Raw genomic sequence first — 19,850 nt, forward strand, 5'->3', positions numbered from 1 at the left:
ACACACACACACACACACACGTTCTTGTATTTGTTACCTTCTTGAGACCTGTGAAAAATGCCTACCTCTTCAGGACCAGCCTTAATAGATATATAAAGATGTGTATTTACAACATTAATAATATATAAAATACTATGCAAATATAAAAAAGCTCTTTGTGAAAAATTAGTTGGACTTTCACAAGAAAAAGGTCACAATTTTTCACAAAAAAAACTTTGGCGGTATTATAATAAATGTCGTAATTTTACTCAAGGCAAAAAACCCCTGAACATTTTTGCAATATTATGACAAACGTTAGAATTTTACAAGGAAAACTTCAAATTTTGGTGATTTTATGAAACGAGTTGTAATTTTACTCAACAAAAGAAATAATTTTCATACGAAAACTTTGGGCAATATATTATAATAATAATCAGAATTTCACTTGGCAAAACTAAGACAAAAGTCATCATTTGACTGAAAAAATTTCACTATTTTACAAGAACAACAATAAAATGGGCAATATTGTGATAAAAGTTGGAATTTTATATTACAAACGTCACCATTTTGCATTAAAAAGTAATAATTTTACTTAAGAAAGTAATAATTTTACAAGAAAATATTGCGATATTACGGAAACAGAAAGAATATGAGAAATTGCTCCCAATTTTATAGAAACAGTCAACACAGACTGTTTTTAATTAAAAAAAAAAATTTTTTGAACTTTTTTGTAATTGGTTTTTAATCTTCATTATTTACTTCAAGTTATTACAGTATGTCTCTATATACATCCATCCATCCATTTTCTACCGCTTGTCCCTTTTGGGGTCGCTGGAGCCTGTCTCAGCTGCATTTCATTGATTTTGGCCAAAGGGGGTGCATTTCAATTTCTTACACACACTTGTTATTACATATGTTGGCCAGAGGGGGAGAACTTCAAATTTTTCAATCAATCAATCAATGTTTATTTATATAGCCCCAAATCACAAATGTCTCAAAGGACTGCACAAATCATTACGACTACAACATCCTCGGAAGAACCCACAAAAGGGCAAGGAAAACTCACACCCAGTGGGCAGGGAGAATTCACATCCAGTGGGACGCCAGTGACAATGCTGACTATGAGAAACCTTGGAGAGGACCTCAGATGTGGGCAACCCCCCCCCCCCCCCCCCCACCCCCTCTAGGGGACCGAAAGCAATGGATGTCGAGCTGGTCCAACATGATACTGTGAAAGTTCAATCCACGGTGTTGCTATTTTATATGTTGACCAGACGGGGAGCACTTAAAATTTTTACAAACACTTGTTATTTTATATGTTGACAAGCGGGGGAGCACTTTTTAAACCGACACACAGTCAATTTGAAAAATCCATCCTTTTTGGGACCACTCTCATTTTAATAGATTTCACCACCAGGGGTGCAAGTGAGACATTCTCTATTAGATGCAATGGTTTCCCATATTGGAACCATGATTTCATTCCTAACTTGTTCACCGGTCCTCATCTGAAAGGTACATTTCCTTGTTGATGTCTCAAGACGGGTAGAAATACAAAAACAGACACACACACACACACACACCGGGTGGTCAATCATTACACACACCACTACACACATGCACGCACATTCATACACAGTCGTTGTACGTTGGTCACTCAGGTAGGACGCCATAATGCCATTTTTGTGGTCACCATTTGTCTTCGTCTTTACATGTTACCTGTTTCTTTTTATGTTCAACATACAGTGTGTACATACACTGCATAATTGTACACTACATGTAAATATACACGACACATTTATGTAAATACATTGCAAAGAGTAGATATGTACTTGTTACATACATACAGTACATAAGAAGCTCTGCATATGAAGTACTTGTATCTGGGTAGATATGTACATGAAGTACAAAGGGTGATATATACATGAAGTAGCTAGAACTTAGTGTAAAAGAAGTACTACAACATACACGATCCTTTACTTCATCATGAGATCATCATGCTTCTTCGTTCCTCCTGCTTCTCTCAGAAATGTTCTCTCTCTTACGCCACCACATGTCCTCTTGTTATGGTGGCAGACGCTCCATAGCAACTGTCATTTCTGGAAACACAACATCCAAGTGAGTAAGTGACTGAGTAAGTGTCCTGTTTCGACTCCAGTCCATCCCTTTGTTTCTCAATGTTTCGTCATGTTTCCTAATGTTTCAGCATGTTTTTTTAGTATGTTTCAGCATGTTTTTTTTATTATGTTTCCGTATGTTTCTAAGTATGTTTCAGCATGTTTCTAAATATGTTTCATTGTGATTCTAAGTATGCTTCAGTATATTTCTTATATGTTTCTTAGTATGTTTCGTAGTATGTTTCTTATAAGTTTCAGAATGTTTTTTAGCATGTTTCTCAATGTTTCTGCGGATGTTTCTTCGTTTCTTATGTTTCAGCATGTTTCTAAGTATGTTTCAGTATATTTTTAGTATATTTCAGTATGTTTCTTAGTGTGTGAAGTGAAGAGAATTATATATATAGTGTTTTTTTATCAAGAGACTCAAAGCGCTTTACATTGTAAAACCCGATGTTGACATTAAAGGTACATTTATAATAATAATAATGATGGATTAGATTTATATCGCGCTTTTCTATTGTTAGATACTCAAAGCACTCACAGAGAAGTGGGAACCCATCATTCATTCACACCTGGTGGTGGTAAGCTACATCTATAGCCACAGCTGCCCTGGGGTAGACTGACGGAAGTGTGGCTGCCAGTTTGCGCCTACGGCCCCTCCAACCACCACCTATCATTCATTCATCATTCATTCACCAGTGTGAGCGGCACCGGGGCAAGGGTGAAGTGTCCTGCCCAAGGACACAACGGTAGCGACTTGGATGTGAATAGGCGGGGAGCGAACCTGCAACCCTAAGGTTTCGGGCACGGCCACTCTACCCACTACGCCATGCCGCCCCTAAAGCCAGTGTGGGTGGCACTGGGAGAAAGATCATGGATAAAGTGTGTTGCCCAAGGACACAATGGTAGTGACTGGGATGGCGGAAGCTGGAATCTAAACTGTTACCTTCAATTTGCTAGCACGGCTGCTCTATCATCTGAGCCACGCCGCACCATGTTAGTTTCTGAATGTTTCAGTAAGTCTTTTATTATGTTTCAACATGTTTCTTATGTGTCAGTATTTTTTAGTATGTTTCATAGTATGTTTCAACATGTTTCTTAGTATGTGTCAGTATGTTTTTTGTATGTTTCAACATGTTTCTTAGTATGTGTTAGTATTTTTTTTATATATTTCAGTATGTTTTCTATTATGTTTCAGCAATCAGCATGTTTTTTAATATGTTTCAGTATGTTTCTAAGCAGTATTGTTTTTAGTATGTTTCCAAATGTTACTATGTTTCTGTACGTTTTTTAGAATGCTTCAGCATGTTTTTTAGTAGGTTTTACAATATTTCTTACTGTTTTGACATGTTTTAGTATGTTTCTCAGTATGTCTCATTATGTTTCAGTGTGTTTCAGCATGTTTCACTATATTTCTTAGTGTGTTTCAGTAAAATTCCTAGTATTTTTTTTTCTATGTCGCACTAAATTTATTTTGTTTTTTGTTTCAGCATGTAGTTTTAGTATGTTCAGTAATCTTTCTTAATATGTTTCAGCATGACTCTAAGTATGTTTCTTAGTAATGTATTTTTCAGTTTTATTTCTTAGTATGTTTCTATCTCTTATTTTTTCCAGCATACTGTATCTTATCATGTTATAGCAGTATTCTTTGTATGTTTCTGAGCGTGTGTAAATTTCCTAGTATGTTTTAGTCCCTTACTATGCTTCCGTATATGTTTTTTTGGTATGTTACTTATGTTTCAGCATGTTTTTTAATATGTTTCAGTATGTTTCTTACTACGTTTGAGTATGTTTCTTAGCATGTTGGGGCATGTTACTCTATCTGTTATAGCATGGTTTTTAAGTATGTTCCAGCATGTTTATGCGAATGTTTCAGCATGTTTCAACATGTCTTAACAAGTGTCCAACATGTCCTCAGGCTGGTGAGGGAGAGGCTGAAAAAGGAAGTGGACAAGATGAAGATGTCAGAGTTCAGACCAAGTCTGGTGGTTCTACAGGTCAGTCTCAAGAGTGTAACATCTTATGCAAAATGCGTGTGTGTATGTATTTGTATGTATTTGTGTGTGTGTGTGCAGGTGGGAAACAGAGAAGACTCCAACTTGTACATCAGCAGTAAAATGAAAGCTGCAGCTGAGGTTTGTCAACATGTTGGACATGTGCCAGAGACATGCTGACGTGTGTGTGTGTCGTTCAGGTGGGCATTGACGCCGCGCACGTGAGGCTGCCCAACACATCCACACAACAGGAGGTGGGTGTCGTCAGTCCTTGAGGGGTCTTTATGTGGTGATGACTTCTGGTGGTCTCGCAGGTGCTGAGGACCATCATGTCCGTCAACGAGGACACATCTGTGCACGGCCTTATTGTCCAACTTCCTCTGGACTCTGTGCACGCCATCGACATGGAGCTAATCACCGACGCTGTCTCGCCGCTCAAAGACGTGGACGGGTGAGCTTTTCTTCCACCATTACATCATTTTCATCACGACCTTTGACCTGCTATTAAAGTGTGTGTGTTTGTGTGTAGGCTGAGTTGCATCAATGCAGGGAAGTTGTCTCGTGGAGACTTGAACAATTGTTTCATCCCATGCACACCCAACGGCTGCATGGAACTAATCAGACAGACAGGTCTCACACACAAGTACACACCTACACACGCTTTAACTCTTGACATGAAGTCAAACAAAACAACATGCACAAAGTTTGAAGTTGCTAAAAAATTAGAGATCGACCGATATGTTTGTTTTTAGAGCGGATACCGATTATAAGTAGTAAAATATCTTACCGGTATTTGGAGTATTTGTAGTAAAAGTTAGCTGAGCATAACTAGTAAGTAAACAGCTGGACAAGGCTATAAGTTTTTTGTTTTTTTTTAATTTTCAGAACAGTTCGGGACAAGTAAAAAGTTAAAGTACCAATGATTGTCACACACACACTAGGTGTGGCGAAATTATTCTCTGCATTTGACCCATCACCCATCACCACCCCCTGAGGTAGCGACATAACGTCTTATACGACGCTAATGTTGTGGTCAATTTACCACCAAACAGTGCAGAAAGCATCTGAGCAGAGAATAAGAACTCAAATAAATGCCCTTTCAGATATCAAAACATATTTGGGGAGAATTATTGACAATGAGAGTATTTTTTTTATTCTTGAATGAATGAAAAAGTACAATAAAATTGTGCTGTAACAAAAAGAGACCTTTTCTCAAGTGATTTTTACTATCTACTTCACTAATTATTTGTTTATAAATGATAAATACTGGTATCATATGTGTATTTATTGTATCAGTCTTGGAGAGTAACCAGATACATATAGCTAAGCTATGTAGCTTAACTACATTTTCCAGTAGCTTGGCGGTAGCATAGCTACTATTTTACCAATTACCTTTTCCTGTGACTTAGCTACTTTTAAAGCCATGTAGTGAGGTACTTACATCAAAGCTACAAGCTATAAAGAGAGAAAATGGACTGCCAATCCAGGCCTAAAGAAATATGGAGAAAATACAATGACCTAGATAAATGAGAACATCCATACATACAGAGAAAACCCATGATGGTTGTTTGGTGGTCGTATGATGAATCACAATTGGCTAAGGTTAGGGCAAATCATTAAGGACTGGCCAATCAGAGGCAAGATAAGGCAGATCATCAAAACTACAAACCCCGTTTCCATGAGTTGGGAAATTGTGTTAGATGTAAATATTAACAGAATACAATGATTTGCAAATAATTTTCAACCCATTTTCCGTTGAATATGCTGCAAAGACAACATATTTGATGTTCAAACTGACAAACGTTTTTTTTTTCAAATAATCATTAACATTAGAATTTGATGCCAGCAACACGTGACAAAGAAAATGGGAAGGGTGGCAATAAATACTGATAAAGTTGAGGAATGCTCATCAAACACTTATTTGGAACATCCCACAGGCGTGCAGGATAATTGGGAACGGGTGGGTTCCATGATTGGGTATAAAAGCAGCTTCCATGAAATGCTAAGTAATTCACAAACAAGGATGGAGCGAGGGTCACTAATTTGTAAGCAAATTGTCGAACAGTTTTAGAACATTACTCAACGAGTCATTGCAAGGAATTTAGGGATTTCACCATCTACGGTCCGTTAAATCATCAAAAGGTTCAGAGAATCTGGAGAAATCACTGCACGTAAGCGATGATATTACGGACCGTTGATCCCTCAGGCAGTACTGCATCAAAAACAAACATCAGTGTGTAAAGGATATCACTACATGGGCTCAGGAACACTTCATAAAACCACTGTCAGTAAGTACAGTTGGTTGCTACATCTGTAAGTGCAAGTTAAAACTCTACTATGCAAAGCAAAAGACATTTATCAACAACACCAAGGAACGCCGCTGGCTTCGCTGGACCCGAGCTCATCTAAGATGGACTGATGCAAAGTGGAAAAGTGTTCTGTGGTCCAACAAGTCCACATTTCAAATTGTTTTTGGAAATATTCGACAGCTTGTCATCCGGAACAAAGAGGAAAATAACCATTCGGATTGTTATAGGCGCAAAGCTCAAAAGCCAGCATCTGTGATGGTATGGGGGAGTATTAGTGCCCAAGGCATGGGTAACTTACACATCTGTGAAGGCACTATTAATGCTGAAAGGTCCTTACAGGTTTTGGAGCAACATATGTTGTCACCTAAGCAACGTTATCATTGACGACTTGCTTATTTCAGCAAGACAATGCCAAGCCGCGTGTTATAACAGCGTGGTTTCGTAGTAAAAGAGTGTGGGTACTTTCCTGGCCCGCCTGCAGTCCAAACTTGTCTCCCATCGAAAATGTGTGGGGCATTATGAAGCGTAAAATACGACAGCTCGCCCCATCCTTGTTTGTGAATTACTTAGCATTTCGTGGAAGCTGCTTCTATACCCAATACTGGCACCCACCTGTTCCCAATTAGCCTGCACACCAGTGGGATTTTCCAAATAAGTGTTTGATGAGCATTCCTCAACTTTATCAGTATTTATTGCCACCTTTCCCAACCTCTTTGTCACATGTTGCTGGCATCAAATTCTGAAGTTAATGATTATTTGCAAAAAAAAAAGTGTTTATCAGTTTGAACATCAAATATGTTGTCTTTGTAGCATATTCAACTGAATATGGGTTGAAAAGGATTTGCAAACCATTGTATTCCGTTTATATTTACAAATATTACAATTTCCCAACTCATATGGAAACGGGGTTTGTAGTAAACAAAATCATAACAGTCACCCACTCATGTCACATGACGACGAGGGAGTCAGAGACAGAGGGACGCTTCAAGCTGACTCAAAAGAAAAATACATAACTGAAAATGGCAGAGGGATTTTGTCCTGCAGATTATATTTTTCCTGTAGTGATGAATATTACATGCATTAAACCCACAATAATGCGTGTCCCCGGCCAAATTTAGACAAATGTATCCGTTTAGAGAAAACATTGCCCAAAACCTTAGTTTTTTAATTTGTCTACTCTGTGAACCAAAATCATAACTTCTCTCTTCATCCAAGACATCCAACACAAATTTAGAAACACACATTAAGGTGAGTTGAGGTTCATGAAAAGTTTTACTGCACGTAACCATTACCAACTGTTCGCAAACAACACACCATTCATTGTTATTTTGTCAATACATAGATGGATTCTGTTTTTTTTTTACTGTAGGTAGAGAAAATCAAAAACATTATAGGAGTGGGCCAAAGAAAAGCAAACTAAATAAATACATACAGTGGGGTATTAATGGACAGTTATTGGATCTGTGTTTTTAAACTCAGTTAAATTAACATTGATATTATACATGTGGGCCCATAGATATAAATGCCATTAAATGGAGCTTGGATCTGGCAAGCTACTTTTGCCGTGTAGCTTGTCAGGGGATAGTTTCCCCTGCAGCTAAGCTACATTTAATCGAGAGTAAGTTGCAGCTTAGCTTACTACATTTTCCAGGTAGCTTGCCCATCACTGCTGCTAATGTAGTTCAGCTGTAGTTGTAAAAAAAAAAAAAGGCTGACATTAATACGATAAACAGTCGATCTCTACTAAAAAGGAATATAATGCACTAGCTGGCCATTAGGTGCTATTATGTGTAAAATAGCCAGACCCCCTGTCAATGAGTGTGCCGGCTGCAGGTGTGGGCGTGGCAGGAAAACACGCTGTGGTGGTCGGCCGCAGCAAGATCGTGGGCGCGCCTATGCATGACCTGCTGCTGTGGCATCACGCTACCGTCACCACCTGCCACTCAAAGACGCGCGACCTACCTGAGCAGGTGACGGCCTTCGCGAGGAAGACGACGGTGAAGAGGTGACGGATGACAAGCATGCACTTCATGTCTGCAGGTGGGCAGGGCAGACATCCTGGTGGTGGGGGCGGGGAAAGCAGAAATGGTGCATGGGGATTGGCTGAAAGAGGGCTCCGTGGTCATTGACTGTGGAATCAATCACGTGCCAGGTGAGCCTTAGCATCATGTGATGACGTCATGGGGTTGAGCTAGCTTTAGCGTTTGTTTCCGCTTGGCTAGACAAAACCAAGGCGAGCGGCAAGCGCGTGGTTGGCGACGTCCACTACCCCTCAGCCAATCAGAAAGCAGGGTACATCACTCCAGTTCCAGGAGGGGTGGGACCAATGACGGTGGCCATGCTCATGCAGGTAGGACTTTATTTCTTGCGTGCCACTACAGGAAGTTACCGCGGCAACGCTGATGCAGTGTGTTTGTCACAGAACACGGTGATCAGTGCTCAGCGCTTCCTTGCCAACATGGACTGATGTCATCCAAATAAATTTGCTGATGAAGACGATGAAGGATGCGATGTCACCCTCACCAAACACCCCAAGCCCTTCCCATTTATTTTCTCTTCCCTTTCAGCAACCTTGTAAGCTTTCGTCACCACGACAACGACCATCGTGTTCACTAGTCACATGATCAGGATTTGAAACTGTCAAAATAAAAGCAGAACGACAAGGAAGCTTTTTCGAGCAGAGCTTTTACTTTGAAAACAAAGACCAACTTCACATAGACTAGTGTGTCAATAAATTAAAGTCACTGCTTTAAGTCAGGTGACTGAACAGGAAGTGGTGTCATCACTCGCCCTGTCCTACGTCCGCACTCTCCTGAGAGATCTCGGAGTCGAGCGAGTAACAGGAGCTTCCGTTGTCCTGCGCTTCTCTGTTCGCCTCCTCAGGTGGCGCACCAGCTGAAGCCCCGCCCTCTGTCCCTGGCTCCACTGAGCCCTCACAGAAGTGGGTGGAGCTGTGGAAGAGCTGGCCACAGAGGCGGCTGTGGCGATGATGACGTGTGGGCTTAGCGGTGTGCGCGTACATGTGCTCCTGCAGCTGACTCTTGTGGGAGAAGCGCACGCCACACACGGCGCATGTGATCTTTCGCTTACGAGAGTGTGTGGCGGAAGGGGCCGGGCCGGTCAGTCCGACATCTGCTCCTGCCCGGCTCCTCCTGAGCTCAGCTGCCAGCTGAGTGGCGAGAGCCCGGCTCTGACGCAGCGCCTCCTCCAGGCAACCCGCGTCCAGACGTTCTGCATTTTCACCACTGGCGCGCAGTTCTGTGCCATGTGACAACCCCTCCGTAAAAAGGGCGGGGTCGAGGGCATGGCTGAACAGGTGCTCCCGCAAGCCCTCAGGTGAGGAGCAGCGCTGGCCGCAGCGAGGACAAGTGAGGACAGGCGACTGCTCTTTAAACGCCGCGCTCTGACCGAGGTTGCCATCGTGAACTGGCGACCACGTCCCCCGGCCCGCGTCGCCGCCCTCATCATCCCGACGCTCCTGCTTGATGGCGGTCGTGACGTCGCAGTCGTCGCCGGATGCTACGGAGCGGACGTCCCGCAGAGATGAGCCCTGGCCCTCTGATTGGACGCCTTCCAGGCCCACGGCCATTGACAGCCCGCTGCGCAGTCCCCCCTCTCCTACAATGGTCTTGGAGAGCGGGGGCGCCTCTTTGGGGCCCAGCTGGGATGAGATCTGGATGCCGTACAGGTTGGACATGCGGACCGTGTCTGCGGCTGCGTCGGTGGCGCCCTCGCCGTTCTTGCAACACAGCTGGTGGGCGTGGAGGAACTTGATGCCGTCCTCCAGACGCGTCTGCTCCACCGCCTGCTTGGGACACGAGCCTGTGTACATGACGTGTAGCAGGTAGCTGAACACATCAGGCTGGATGTCGGCGGGTTGAATCTTGATGCACTCACTGTCGCACGCACGCACGCACGCACGCACGCACGCACGCACGCACGCACGCACGCACGCACGCACGCACGCACGCACGCACGCACGCACGCACGCACGCACGCACGCACGCACGCACGCACGCACACGCACGCACACACGCACACACACACACACACACACACACACACACACACACACACACACACACACAAAGTTAACTCCTGAACAATAGTGAACAACTTTGCTATGACTACAACTATACTAGATGTTGTTATGGATGCAGACATTAGCAATGCTAGACGTTGCTACGACTACAGACATTACAAACAATGTTCGACGCTGCTACGACTACAGACATTACAAACAATGTTCGACGCTGCTACGACTACAGACGTGACTAACAATGTTAGACGTTGCTACGACTACAGACGTGACTAACAATTTTCGACGTTGCCATGGCTACAGCCGTTACTAACAATGTTCGATGTTGCTACGACTACAGACGTGACTAACAATGGTTGACGTTGCCATGGCTACAGACGTTACTAACAATGTTCGATGTTGCTATGGCTACAGCCGTTACTAACAATGTTAGATGTTGCTACGGCTCCACACGTTAGCAATGCTAGACGTTGCAACGGCTACAGACGTGACTAACGATGTTAGACGTTGCTACGACTACAGACATTACAAAAAATTTTCGACGTTGCTATGGCTACAGACGTTACTAAGAATGTTAGACGTTGCTACGACTACAGACGTGACTAACAATGTTCGACGTTGCCATGGCTACAGACGTTACTAACGATGTTCGATGTTGCTACGACTACAGACGTGACTAACAATGTTTGACGTTGCCATGGCCACAGACGTTACTAACAATGTTCGATGTTGCTATGGCTACAGCCGTTACTAACAATGTTAGATGTTGCTACGGCTACACACGTTAGCAATGCTAGACGTTGCTACGGCTACACATGTTTCTAACAATGCTGGACATTGCTATGGCTTCAAACATTACTAACAATGTTAGACGTTGCTATTGCTACAATTGTGTTGACAATGCTAGATGTTGCTATTATGGTTATATACAGATGTTGCTAAATTTGCTAGACGTTGCTATGGCTAAAGACGTTACTAACAATATTAGACGTTGCTACGGCTACAGACGTTACTAACAATATTAGACGTTAATACGGCTACAGACGTTACCAACAATTTTACTAACAATGTTAGACGTTGCTACGGCTTCAGATGTTACTAACAATATTAGACGTTGCTATGGCTACGGATGTTACTAACACTATTAGACGTTAATACGGCTACAGACGTTACCAACAATTTTAGACGTTGCTATGGCTATAATTGTGATAACAATGCTAGATGTTGCCATAATGGCTACAATACAGACGTTACCATGAATTCAGTAACATAGACCCCGACTTAAACAAGTCGAGAAACTTATTCGGGTGTTACCATTTAGTGGTCAATTGTACGGAATATGTACTGTACTGTGCAATCTACTAATAAAAGTTTCAATCAATCAATCAAAATACTAAATTTGCTAGACGTTGCTATGGCTACAGATGTTACTAACAATGTTGGACGTTGCTATGGCTACAATTGTGCTAACAATGCTAGATGTTGCTATTACGGCTACATACAGAAGTTGTTAAATTTGCTAGACGTTGCAATGGCTACAGATGTTACTAACAATGCTAGATGTTGCTACGGCTACAGACGTTACTAACAATGTTAGCCGTTGCTATGGCTACAGATGTTACAAACAATGCTAGACGTTGCAATGGCTACCGACGTTACTAACAATGTTAGCCGTTGCTATGGCTACAGATGTTACTAACAATGCTAGACGTTGCTACAGCTACAGACGTTACTAACAATATTAGACGTTGCTATGGCTACAGACCTTGCTAACAATGTAAGACGTTGGTATGGCTACAGATGTTACTAACAATGCTAGATGTTGCTACAGCTACAGACGTTACTAACAATATTAGACGTTGCTATGGCTACAGACGTTGCTAACAATGTAAGACGTTGGTATGGCTACACTTGTGCTAACAATGCTAGATGTTGCTATTATGGCTACAATACAGACATTGCTAAATTTGCTAGACGTTGCTATGGCTACAGATGTGACTAACAATGTTAGATGTTGCTATGAATACAATTTTGCTAACAATGCTAGCTGTTGCTCTTATGCTACATATAGACGTTGCTAAATTTGCTAAATGTTGCTATGGCTGCAGATGTTAGTAACAATGCTAGACTTTGCTACGGCTACAGACGTTACTAACAATGTTAGAAGTTGCTATGGCTACAGACGTTACTAACAATGTTAGACGTTGCTATGGGTACAGATGTTACTAACAATGCTAGACGTTGCTATGGCTACAGATGTTATTAACAATATTAGACGTTGGTAAGGCTACAGACGTTACTAACAATGTTAAGACGTTGCTATGGCTACAATTGCACTAACAATGCTAGATGTTGCTGTCATGGCTACAATACAGACGTTGCTAAATTTGCTAGATGTTGCTATTGCTACAGATGTTACTCACAATGTTGGACGTTGCTATGGCTACAATTGCGCTAACAATGCTAGATGTTGCTGTTATGGCTACAATACAGACGTTGCAAAATTTGCTAGATGTTGCTATGGCTACAGATGTTACTAACAATGCTAGACGTTGCTATGACTACAATTTAGCTAACAATGCTAGATGTTGCTGTTATGCTACATATAGACGTTGCTAAATTTGCTAGACATTGCTATGGCCAAAGATGTTAGTAACAATGCTAGACTTTGCTACGGCTACAGACGTTACTAACAATGTTAGAAGTTGCTATGGCTACAGACGTTACTAACAATGTTAGACGTTGCTATGGCTACAGATGTTACTAACAATGCTAGACGTTGCTAGGGCTACAGATGTTGCTAACAATATTAGACGTTGCTAAGGCTACAGACGTTACTAACAATGTTAGACGTTGCAATGGCTACAATTGCGCCAACAATGCTAGATGTTGCTGTCATGGCTACAATACAGACGTTGCTAAATTTGCTAGATGTTGCTATGGCTACAGATGTTACTCACAATGTTAGATGTTGCTATGGCTACAATTGCGCCAACAATGCTAGATGTTGCTGTTATGGCTACAATACAGACATTGCTAAATTTGCTAGATGTTGCTATGGCTACAGATGTTACTAACAATGTTAGACGTTGCTATGACTTCAATTTAGCTAACAATGCTAGATGTTGCTGTTATGCTACATATAGACGTTGCTAAATTTGCTAGACATTGCTATGGCTATAGATTTTAGTAACAATGTTAGACGTTGCTACTGCAAAAGACGTCACTAACAATGTTAGAAGTTGCTATGGTTACAGATGTTACTAACAACGTTAGACGCTGCTATGGCTACATATGTTACTAACAATGCTTGACGTTGCTATGGCTACAGACGTTACTAACAATGTTAGACTTTGACGTTGCTATAGCTACAGACGTTACTAATAATGTAAGACGTTGCTATGGCTACAATTGTGCTAACAATACTAGATGTTGCTATTATGGCTACATACAGACATTGCTAAATTTGCTGGACGTTGCTGTGGCTACAGATGTTACTAAAAATGTTAGATGTTGCTACGGCTACAGATGTTACTAACAATATTAGACTTTGCTATGGCTACAGTTGTGCTAACAATGCTAGATGTTGCCATCATGGCTATATGCATACCAAGTTAGGGCTACGAATCTTTGGGTGTCCCACAATTCGATTCAATATCGATTTTTGGGGTCCCGATTCAATTATATATCGATTCAACGCAATTCTCGATTCATAAACGATATTTTTCTGATTCAAAACAATTCTGTATTCATTCAATACATAGGATTTCAGCAGGATCTACCCCAGTCCGCTGACATGCTAGCAGAGTAGTAGATATATAAAAAAAAAAAAAGCTTTTATAATTGTAAAGGACAATGTTTTATCAACTGATTGCAATAATGCAAATTTGTTTTAACTATTAAACAAACCAAAAATATGACTTATTTTATCTTTGTGAAAATATTGCACAGTGTGTTGTCAAGCTTATGAGATGCGATGCAAGTGTAAGCCACTGTGACACTATTGTTCTTTTTTTTATTTTTATAAATGTCTGATGACAATGTTAATGAGGGATTTTTAATCACTGTTATGCTGAAATTATAACTAATATTGATACTGTTGTTGATAATATTCATTTTTGTTTCACAACTTTTGGTTTGCTCTTTGTCGTGCTTGTGTCTCCTCTCAATTGCTCTGTTTATTTAAGTTCTGAGTGTTGCTGATTCAGGTTTGTTTTGGAATTGGATTGCATTGTTATGGTATTGCTGTGTATTGGTTTGTCTGATTGATTTAAAAAAAATTTTTTTTTTAAAAATATATATATATAGATTAAAAAAAAAAAAAAGAATCGATTCTGAATCGCACAACGTGAGAATCGTGATTCGTATTCGAATCGATTTTTTCCCACACCCCTAATACCATGAATGGATTATCATAGACCCCGACTTAAACAAGTTGAAAAACTTATTCGGGTGTTACCATTTAGTGCTCAATTGTACGGAATATGTACTGAACTGTGCAATCTACTAATAAAAGTTTCAATCAATCAATCAATCAATCAAAACAGACGTTGGTAGATTTGCACGACGTTGCTATGGCTACAGATGTTACTAACAATGCTAGACGTTGCCAAAGATGCTTGACTTTGCTATGGCTACAGACGTTGCCAACAATGCTAGACATTGCTATGGCTGCGTCCAGATGTGGTTCAGACCTGCTCTGGTGGATGAAGATCATCTTGAAGTAGTTGGAGAAGGCGGCCAGCACGGCGCGGTGGGCCTTGAAGTAGACGTTTCCGATGGCGACTGTGCAGTCACACAGGAAGCCAAACTCTCGCTGCACATTGAGCTGCTGCAGCAGGAAGAGGCTGTGAGCCGACACCTCCATCTGACGACGTCATAGACAGGGCACATTTGCATATTGGACACACCTTTTACCAATTAGGACAATGCCCACGCACACGCACACACACACACCACCAACATTGCTCCGTGCGTGCGTGCAGTCACAGGCCTCCGTCGCACCTGCATCTCCATTGTCATCTTATTGTCACGCAGCAGCGTGCTTGTCAACATTCGCTCCGTCGCACGCAAGCACGCATGCGGGTTCACGTGCACCCTACGGCTGATTGATCTGTTGATTGCTGTCTTACCGCCAAAAAAGAGACGAGCGTCGTCAGCCAAATGATTGTTTCGGCGCCAAACTGCGTCAAGTCTCGCGACATCTCACTGCTTGGCTGGTCACGTGAACTCGGGCACACTAAAACCGGCGTGCACTACATGTGTGTGTGTGCGCGTGCATTATTGAGTTAATTCAATCAATGACGTATTTAAATATGTTTGTTTACATCGCGTCAAAGGTGTAATGTTCATGATTTATTTCAGAACTTTTAAATGATAGGATCATGGCTAATGTCACTATTGTATGTTTTATTTTCTCTACCTTTGCATGCATACAACAATCCATCCATCCATCCATTTTCTACTGCTTATTCCCTTTCGGGGTCACGGGGGGTGCTGGAGTCTATCTCAGCTACAATCGGGCGTAAGGCGGTGTACACCCTGGACAAGTCGCGGCCTCATCGCAGGCATACAACAATCCTTTATGTTTATTAACAATAATATTAGCATCAATGTACAAATGAGTGTTTATCAATAATCCATGTTAGCATTTTTATAAGCAACATTACTGTTGATTAATGATACATATTAGCTTTACTATAAGAAACTTCAGTGTGTATAAATGATAAATGTTAGCATTAATGTAAGAATCATACCATCCATCCATCCAGCCATTTTTTACCGCTTGTCCCTTTCGGGTTCATACCAACTTTATTTAAAAAGCCCTGTAAAGACAACTAGTTGAAAAACAAAGAGCTGTACACCACAGACAAGAAAAAATGTAAAAAGGCAAAGACTATAAAATGGGACCCATTGACTCCCTGCTTGGCACTCAGGATCAAGGGTTGGAATTGGGGGTTAAATCACCATAAATGATTCCCGGGCGCCGCACCGCCGCTGCCCACTGCTCCCCTCACTTCCCAAGGGGTGATCAAGGCGATGGGTCAAATGCAGAGGACCAATTTCACCACACCTAGTGTGTGTGTGACATTCATTGGCACACTAAAACAAATATATCAAACAAAAAGATCAGATGTAAAACAATAATTAAAAACAATGAGTTAAATAAAAGGCAGTTTAAATGGAAAGAGTTTAATGTCTTATATCGGCTGAAAAGCAAAACGGGTCTAATATGTGTTGAACGAAGGGGCCTGTCTCACATATAGATGGAGATTGTTCTAGAGTTTGGGACCCGCAACAGAAAAAGGCCCTCTCCCCTCTGGGCTTGCGCTTTGGTTTCAGTACCTTCAGGAGCATCTGATGAGCCGGGATAAAGAGGTGGAGCAGCTCATAGAGTAAGTAGGCCAAAACCATGTGAGGATAGATAAAATAAATGTAAAATTGACTCTAAAAGACACAGGCAGCCTGTGATGTATTAAAAATTATATGCATGTTAATTGTTCAGTGGAATGCCAGAAGTTTAATAGCAAACGGACAGGAGTTAAAGGGATTGATTAATAGTATGAAAATAAACCACATGAAATATGTATTCAAGAAACATGCACTGGAGTGGCAATATCATTTGGTGTGGTGACTTTAGTGCACATAGCACAGTGTGGGGTGAAAGGAATGACTGCAATGGGGAAATATTAGAAGCATTTTTGGAGGAAAAATAATTGGTGTGTGTGAATGATGGGTCGGGAACACGGTTAGATGTAGTTACGGGTAAAGAAACAGCAATAGATTTAACACTAGGGTTAGCAAGAAAGTTGGAGTGGAAAGTAGATAAAAACGGAAGTGATCACTACCTGATTTTTGTTCACATCAACATAAACCAAAGGACAAAAAGCACTAAAAAAGAAGGAAGACAAAAGTACAATCATGCTGACTGGGAACAATTTAGGGAAATTGTAGACATTAAATTAAAGAAGATTGATGTATCAAGATATTGAGCAACTTAATACAGATATTACAAAGTGCATAATGGAAGCAACCAACCAGAGTATACCAAGGAGTAGAATAGGAAGAAGAAGGAATATATTGCCATGGTGGACACAAGCATGCACAGACGCAATAAAAGAATGGAATAAAACATTTACAATATTAAGAAGAACACCTAATTTCCAAAATATGATCCAGTATAAGAACAACAAGCTGAAGTAAGATATGTGTATTAAAAAGATTAAATAAAGAGTATTGGAGAACATTTTGTAAATCAATGAATAGTACTTCATTAGGCTAAGTGTGGGGAATGATAAAGAACATGTGAAGGATCAGAGGAGAACATAAACATCACATGATGAAAGATGGGACACAGTGTGTGGTAGGAAATAAAGAAAAGACAGAATTTTTAATCAAACATTTGTTAAAGTTCACAGTAATGATAATTTGAAATGAAGAGAAATTAAGAAAAAGAAAAGAGAGAAATTAAGAAAAAGAAAAGAGAGAATCAAGAAACAATTAATTTAAATATTGGGGAAATTACTGATAATAACGATTTTGGCTTTAGAAAAATGATAGATATTCAATTTTCTATTAATTAAATGGGTCGAATATTGTAACAGGTTAAAAACACGACCCGAGGAAAAGACCAGATGAGTTACCAGATGATCTAAAACGTAGGTAACATAGGCAAAGTGGTGGTTTTTAAATCATATAATAGGGTATATGATGAAGAATAATTACCAGCTGAGTGGAAAGAAGCTGTAGTAATTCTAACATGCAAATCAGGAAAAGACCCGGAAGAGGCAGGTAATTATAGGCCGATAGCATTGACTTTAAATTTGGGCAAATTTATGGAAAATTTTTTTAATGAAAAACTAGTATATTATTTAGAGTCTAAAGAAATACTTGAAAACTACCAAAGTGGATTTCGGAAAGGAAAAAACACAAACAACCCAGCTGAGCAGTTAGAAGAGCCCGATAGCATTGACTTCAAATTTGGGCAAATTTATGGAAAAAATGTTTGATGAAAAACTACTATATTATTTAGAGTCCAAAGAAATACTGAAACACTACCAAAGTGGATTTCGGGAAGGAAGAAACACAAACAACCCAGCTGAGCAGTTAGAAGAGGAAATTAGAAAAGGGCAAATGAATAAAGATAGTATGGTTGCAGTATTTTTTGACAAAGGGAAAGCTCATGATATGTTATGGAAACAGGGGATGCTAATTAAATTAAATACAACTGGGATTAAAGGAAGAATGTACAGATGGTTAAAAAACTTCTTAACAAGTAGGAACATTTTAGTGAAAATAGAAAATGAATTTAGTACAACATATGAAGTGGAAAGTGGGACCCTGCAAGGGAGTATAATAAGTCCAGTACTATTTTCGATAATGATAAATGAAGTGTTTAGTGAAGTGGAAGAATTATTGGAGGTGGCACTGTTTGCTGATGTTTAAGTGATGTGGAAGAGAGGTGGAAATACAAATCACAGAGAAAAGAAGATTCAAAAAGCGGTAAATGAAGTTAAAAAATGGGGAACAGCTTGGGGTTTTAGATTCTCTGTTGGGAAAACTAAAGTCATGAATTTCACAAAAAGGAAGGTTCAAAACAAGCTCCATATTAAACTTTATGGAGAAAATATAGAAGATGTACAAGTATTTAAATATTTTGGAATAGGGTCCGAATGGGACAAGCGGTAGAAAATGGATGTATGGATGGTTTGATAAATATATAAACATGTATACTGGTCAATGCACATCGTAAAATTGAGGAGAAAAGTAAAAAGGTGTTAACAATTATAAGGACTTTAATGGGTAACGATTGGGGGGCTGGAAGACAGGCATTGAACGCAATATATATTACTTTAATTAGATTTGTAATTGATTATGGATGTATAATGTATCGATCTGCTTAAAAAAACATTACTTAGGAAAATAGACAGCATCCAGTCACAGGCAATAAGGTTATGTTGTGAAGCTACTACAAACTTGAAAGTGTTCAATTTAAGCAAGAACATCCAACTCACCAAGTGCTACTCAACTGCCAAGAAAGAGAAGAAAAAGATTAATAGTTTCGGGTGGCTAATAGGAGAATATGTGAAAAAGTTCAAATGGACAATATTAATGTTAGCCCTGCAGAACCAATCCCTGCAATACCACAGTGGATGTACAATATCCCAGATGTATATATATGCAATTTTTAAAGAATTGAAGTTTGAATAAGTACCAGATAGAAAAATGAATTGAGGAAACATATTCAGAGTGTGTCATAATATATACAGATGCCTCAACAACTATAAATAATAAAGTAAGAGCTGCAGCAGGTATTCCACCAAAAAACATAGTATTGAATAATAGAATCTGCAAAAAATTATCGTTTTTATCGTTTTTTAAGGGGGAATTGATCGGAATTAATATATGGCAGTTA

The 19,850-nt window shown here is 40.2% G+C and overlaps 2 protein-coding genes across 5 annotated transcripts; one reads left to right on the plus strand and one right to left on the minus strand.

Moving 5' to 3' along the window:
• The first annotated feature begins 1,605 nt into the window (after positions 1–1,605).
• Positions 1,606–9,169, plus strand: LOC133553303 (C-1-tetrahydrofolate synthase, cytoplasmic-like). The gene is made up of 11 exons (XM_061901355.1): positions 1,606–1,637; positions 2,004–2,094; positions 4,012–4,090; positions 4,169–4,228; positions 4,288–4,341; positions 4,402–4,538; positions 4,617–4,717; positions 8,230–8,366; positions 8,437–8,548; positions 8,619–8,746; positions 8,819–9,169. The coding sequence occupies exons 2-11, from the start codon at positions 2,006–2,008 to the stop codon at positions 8,861–8,863; spliced, it is 942 nt and encodes a 313-aa protein (XP_061757339.1). The 5' UTR covers positions 1,606–1,637; positions 2,004–2,005; the 3' UTR covers positions 8,864–9,169.
• zbtb25 (zinc finger and BTB domain containing 25) lies at positions 9,065–15,687 on the minus strand. Of its 4 annotated transcripts, none has more exons than XM_061901351.1 (3): positions 15,568–15,687; positions 15,130–15,302; positions 9,065–10,292 (listed from the first exon to the last, which is right to left on the minus strand). In XM_061901351.1, exons 1-3 carry the CDS (start codon positions 15,637–15,639, stop codon positions 9,179–9,181), a joined length of 1,359 nt encoding a protein of 452 aa, XP_061757335.1. In that variant the 5' UTR covers positions 15,640–15,687; the 3' UTR covers positions 9,065–9,178. The 4 variants fall into 4 exon arrangements, with proteins under 4 accessions (XP_061757335.1, XP_061757336.1, XP_061757334.1 ...); XM_061901352.1 differs by having other exon boundaries at positions 15,440–15,628; XM_061901350.1 differs by having other exon boundaries at positions 15,392–15,628.
• Between the last annotated feature and the right edge of the window lie 4,163 nt (positions 15,688–19,850).

This window comes from Nerophis ophidion, linkage group LG05, assembly GCF_033978795.1.
Source record: "Nerophis ophidion isolate RoL-2023_Sa linkage group LG05, RoL_Noph_v1.0, whole genome shotgun sequence".
Taxonomy (NCBI): domain Eukaryota; kingdom Metazoa; phylum Chordata; class Actinopteri; order Syngnathiformes; family Syngnathidae; genus Nerophis; species Nerophis ophidion.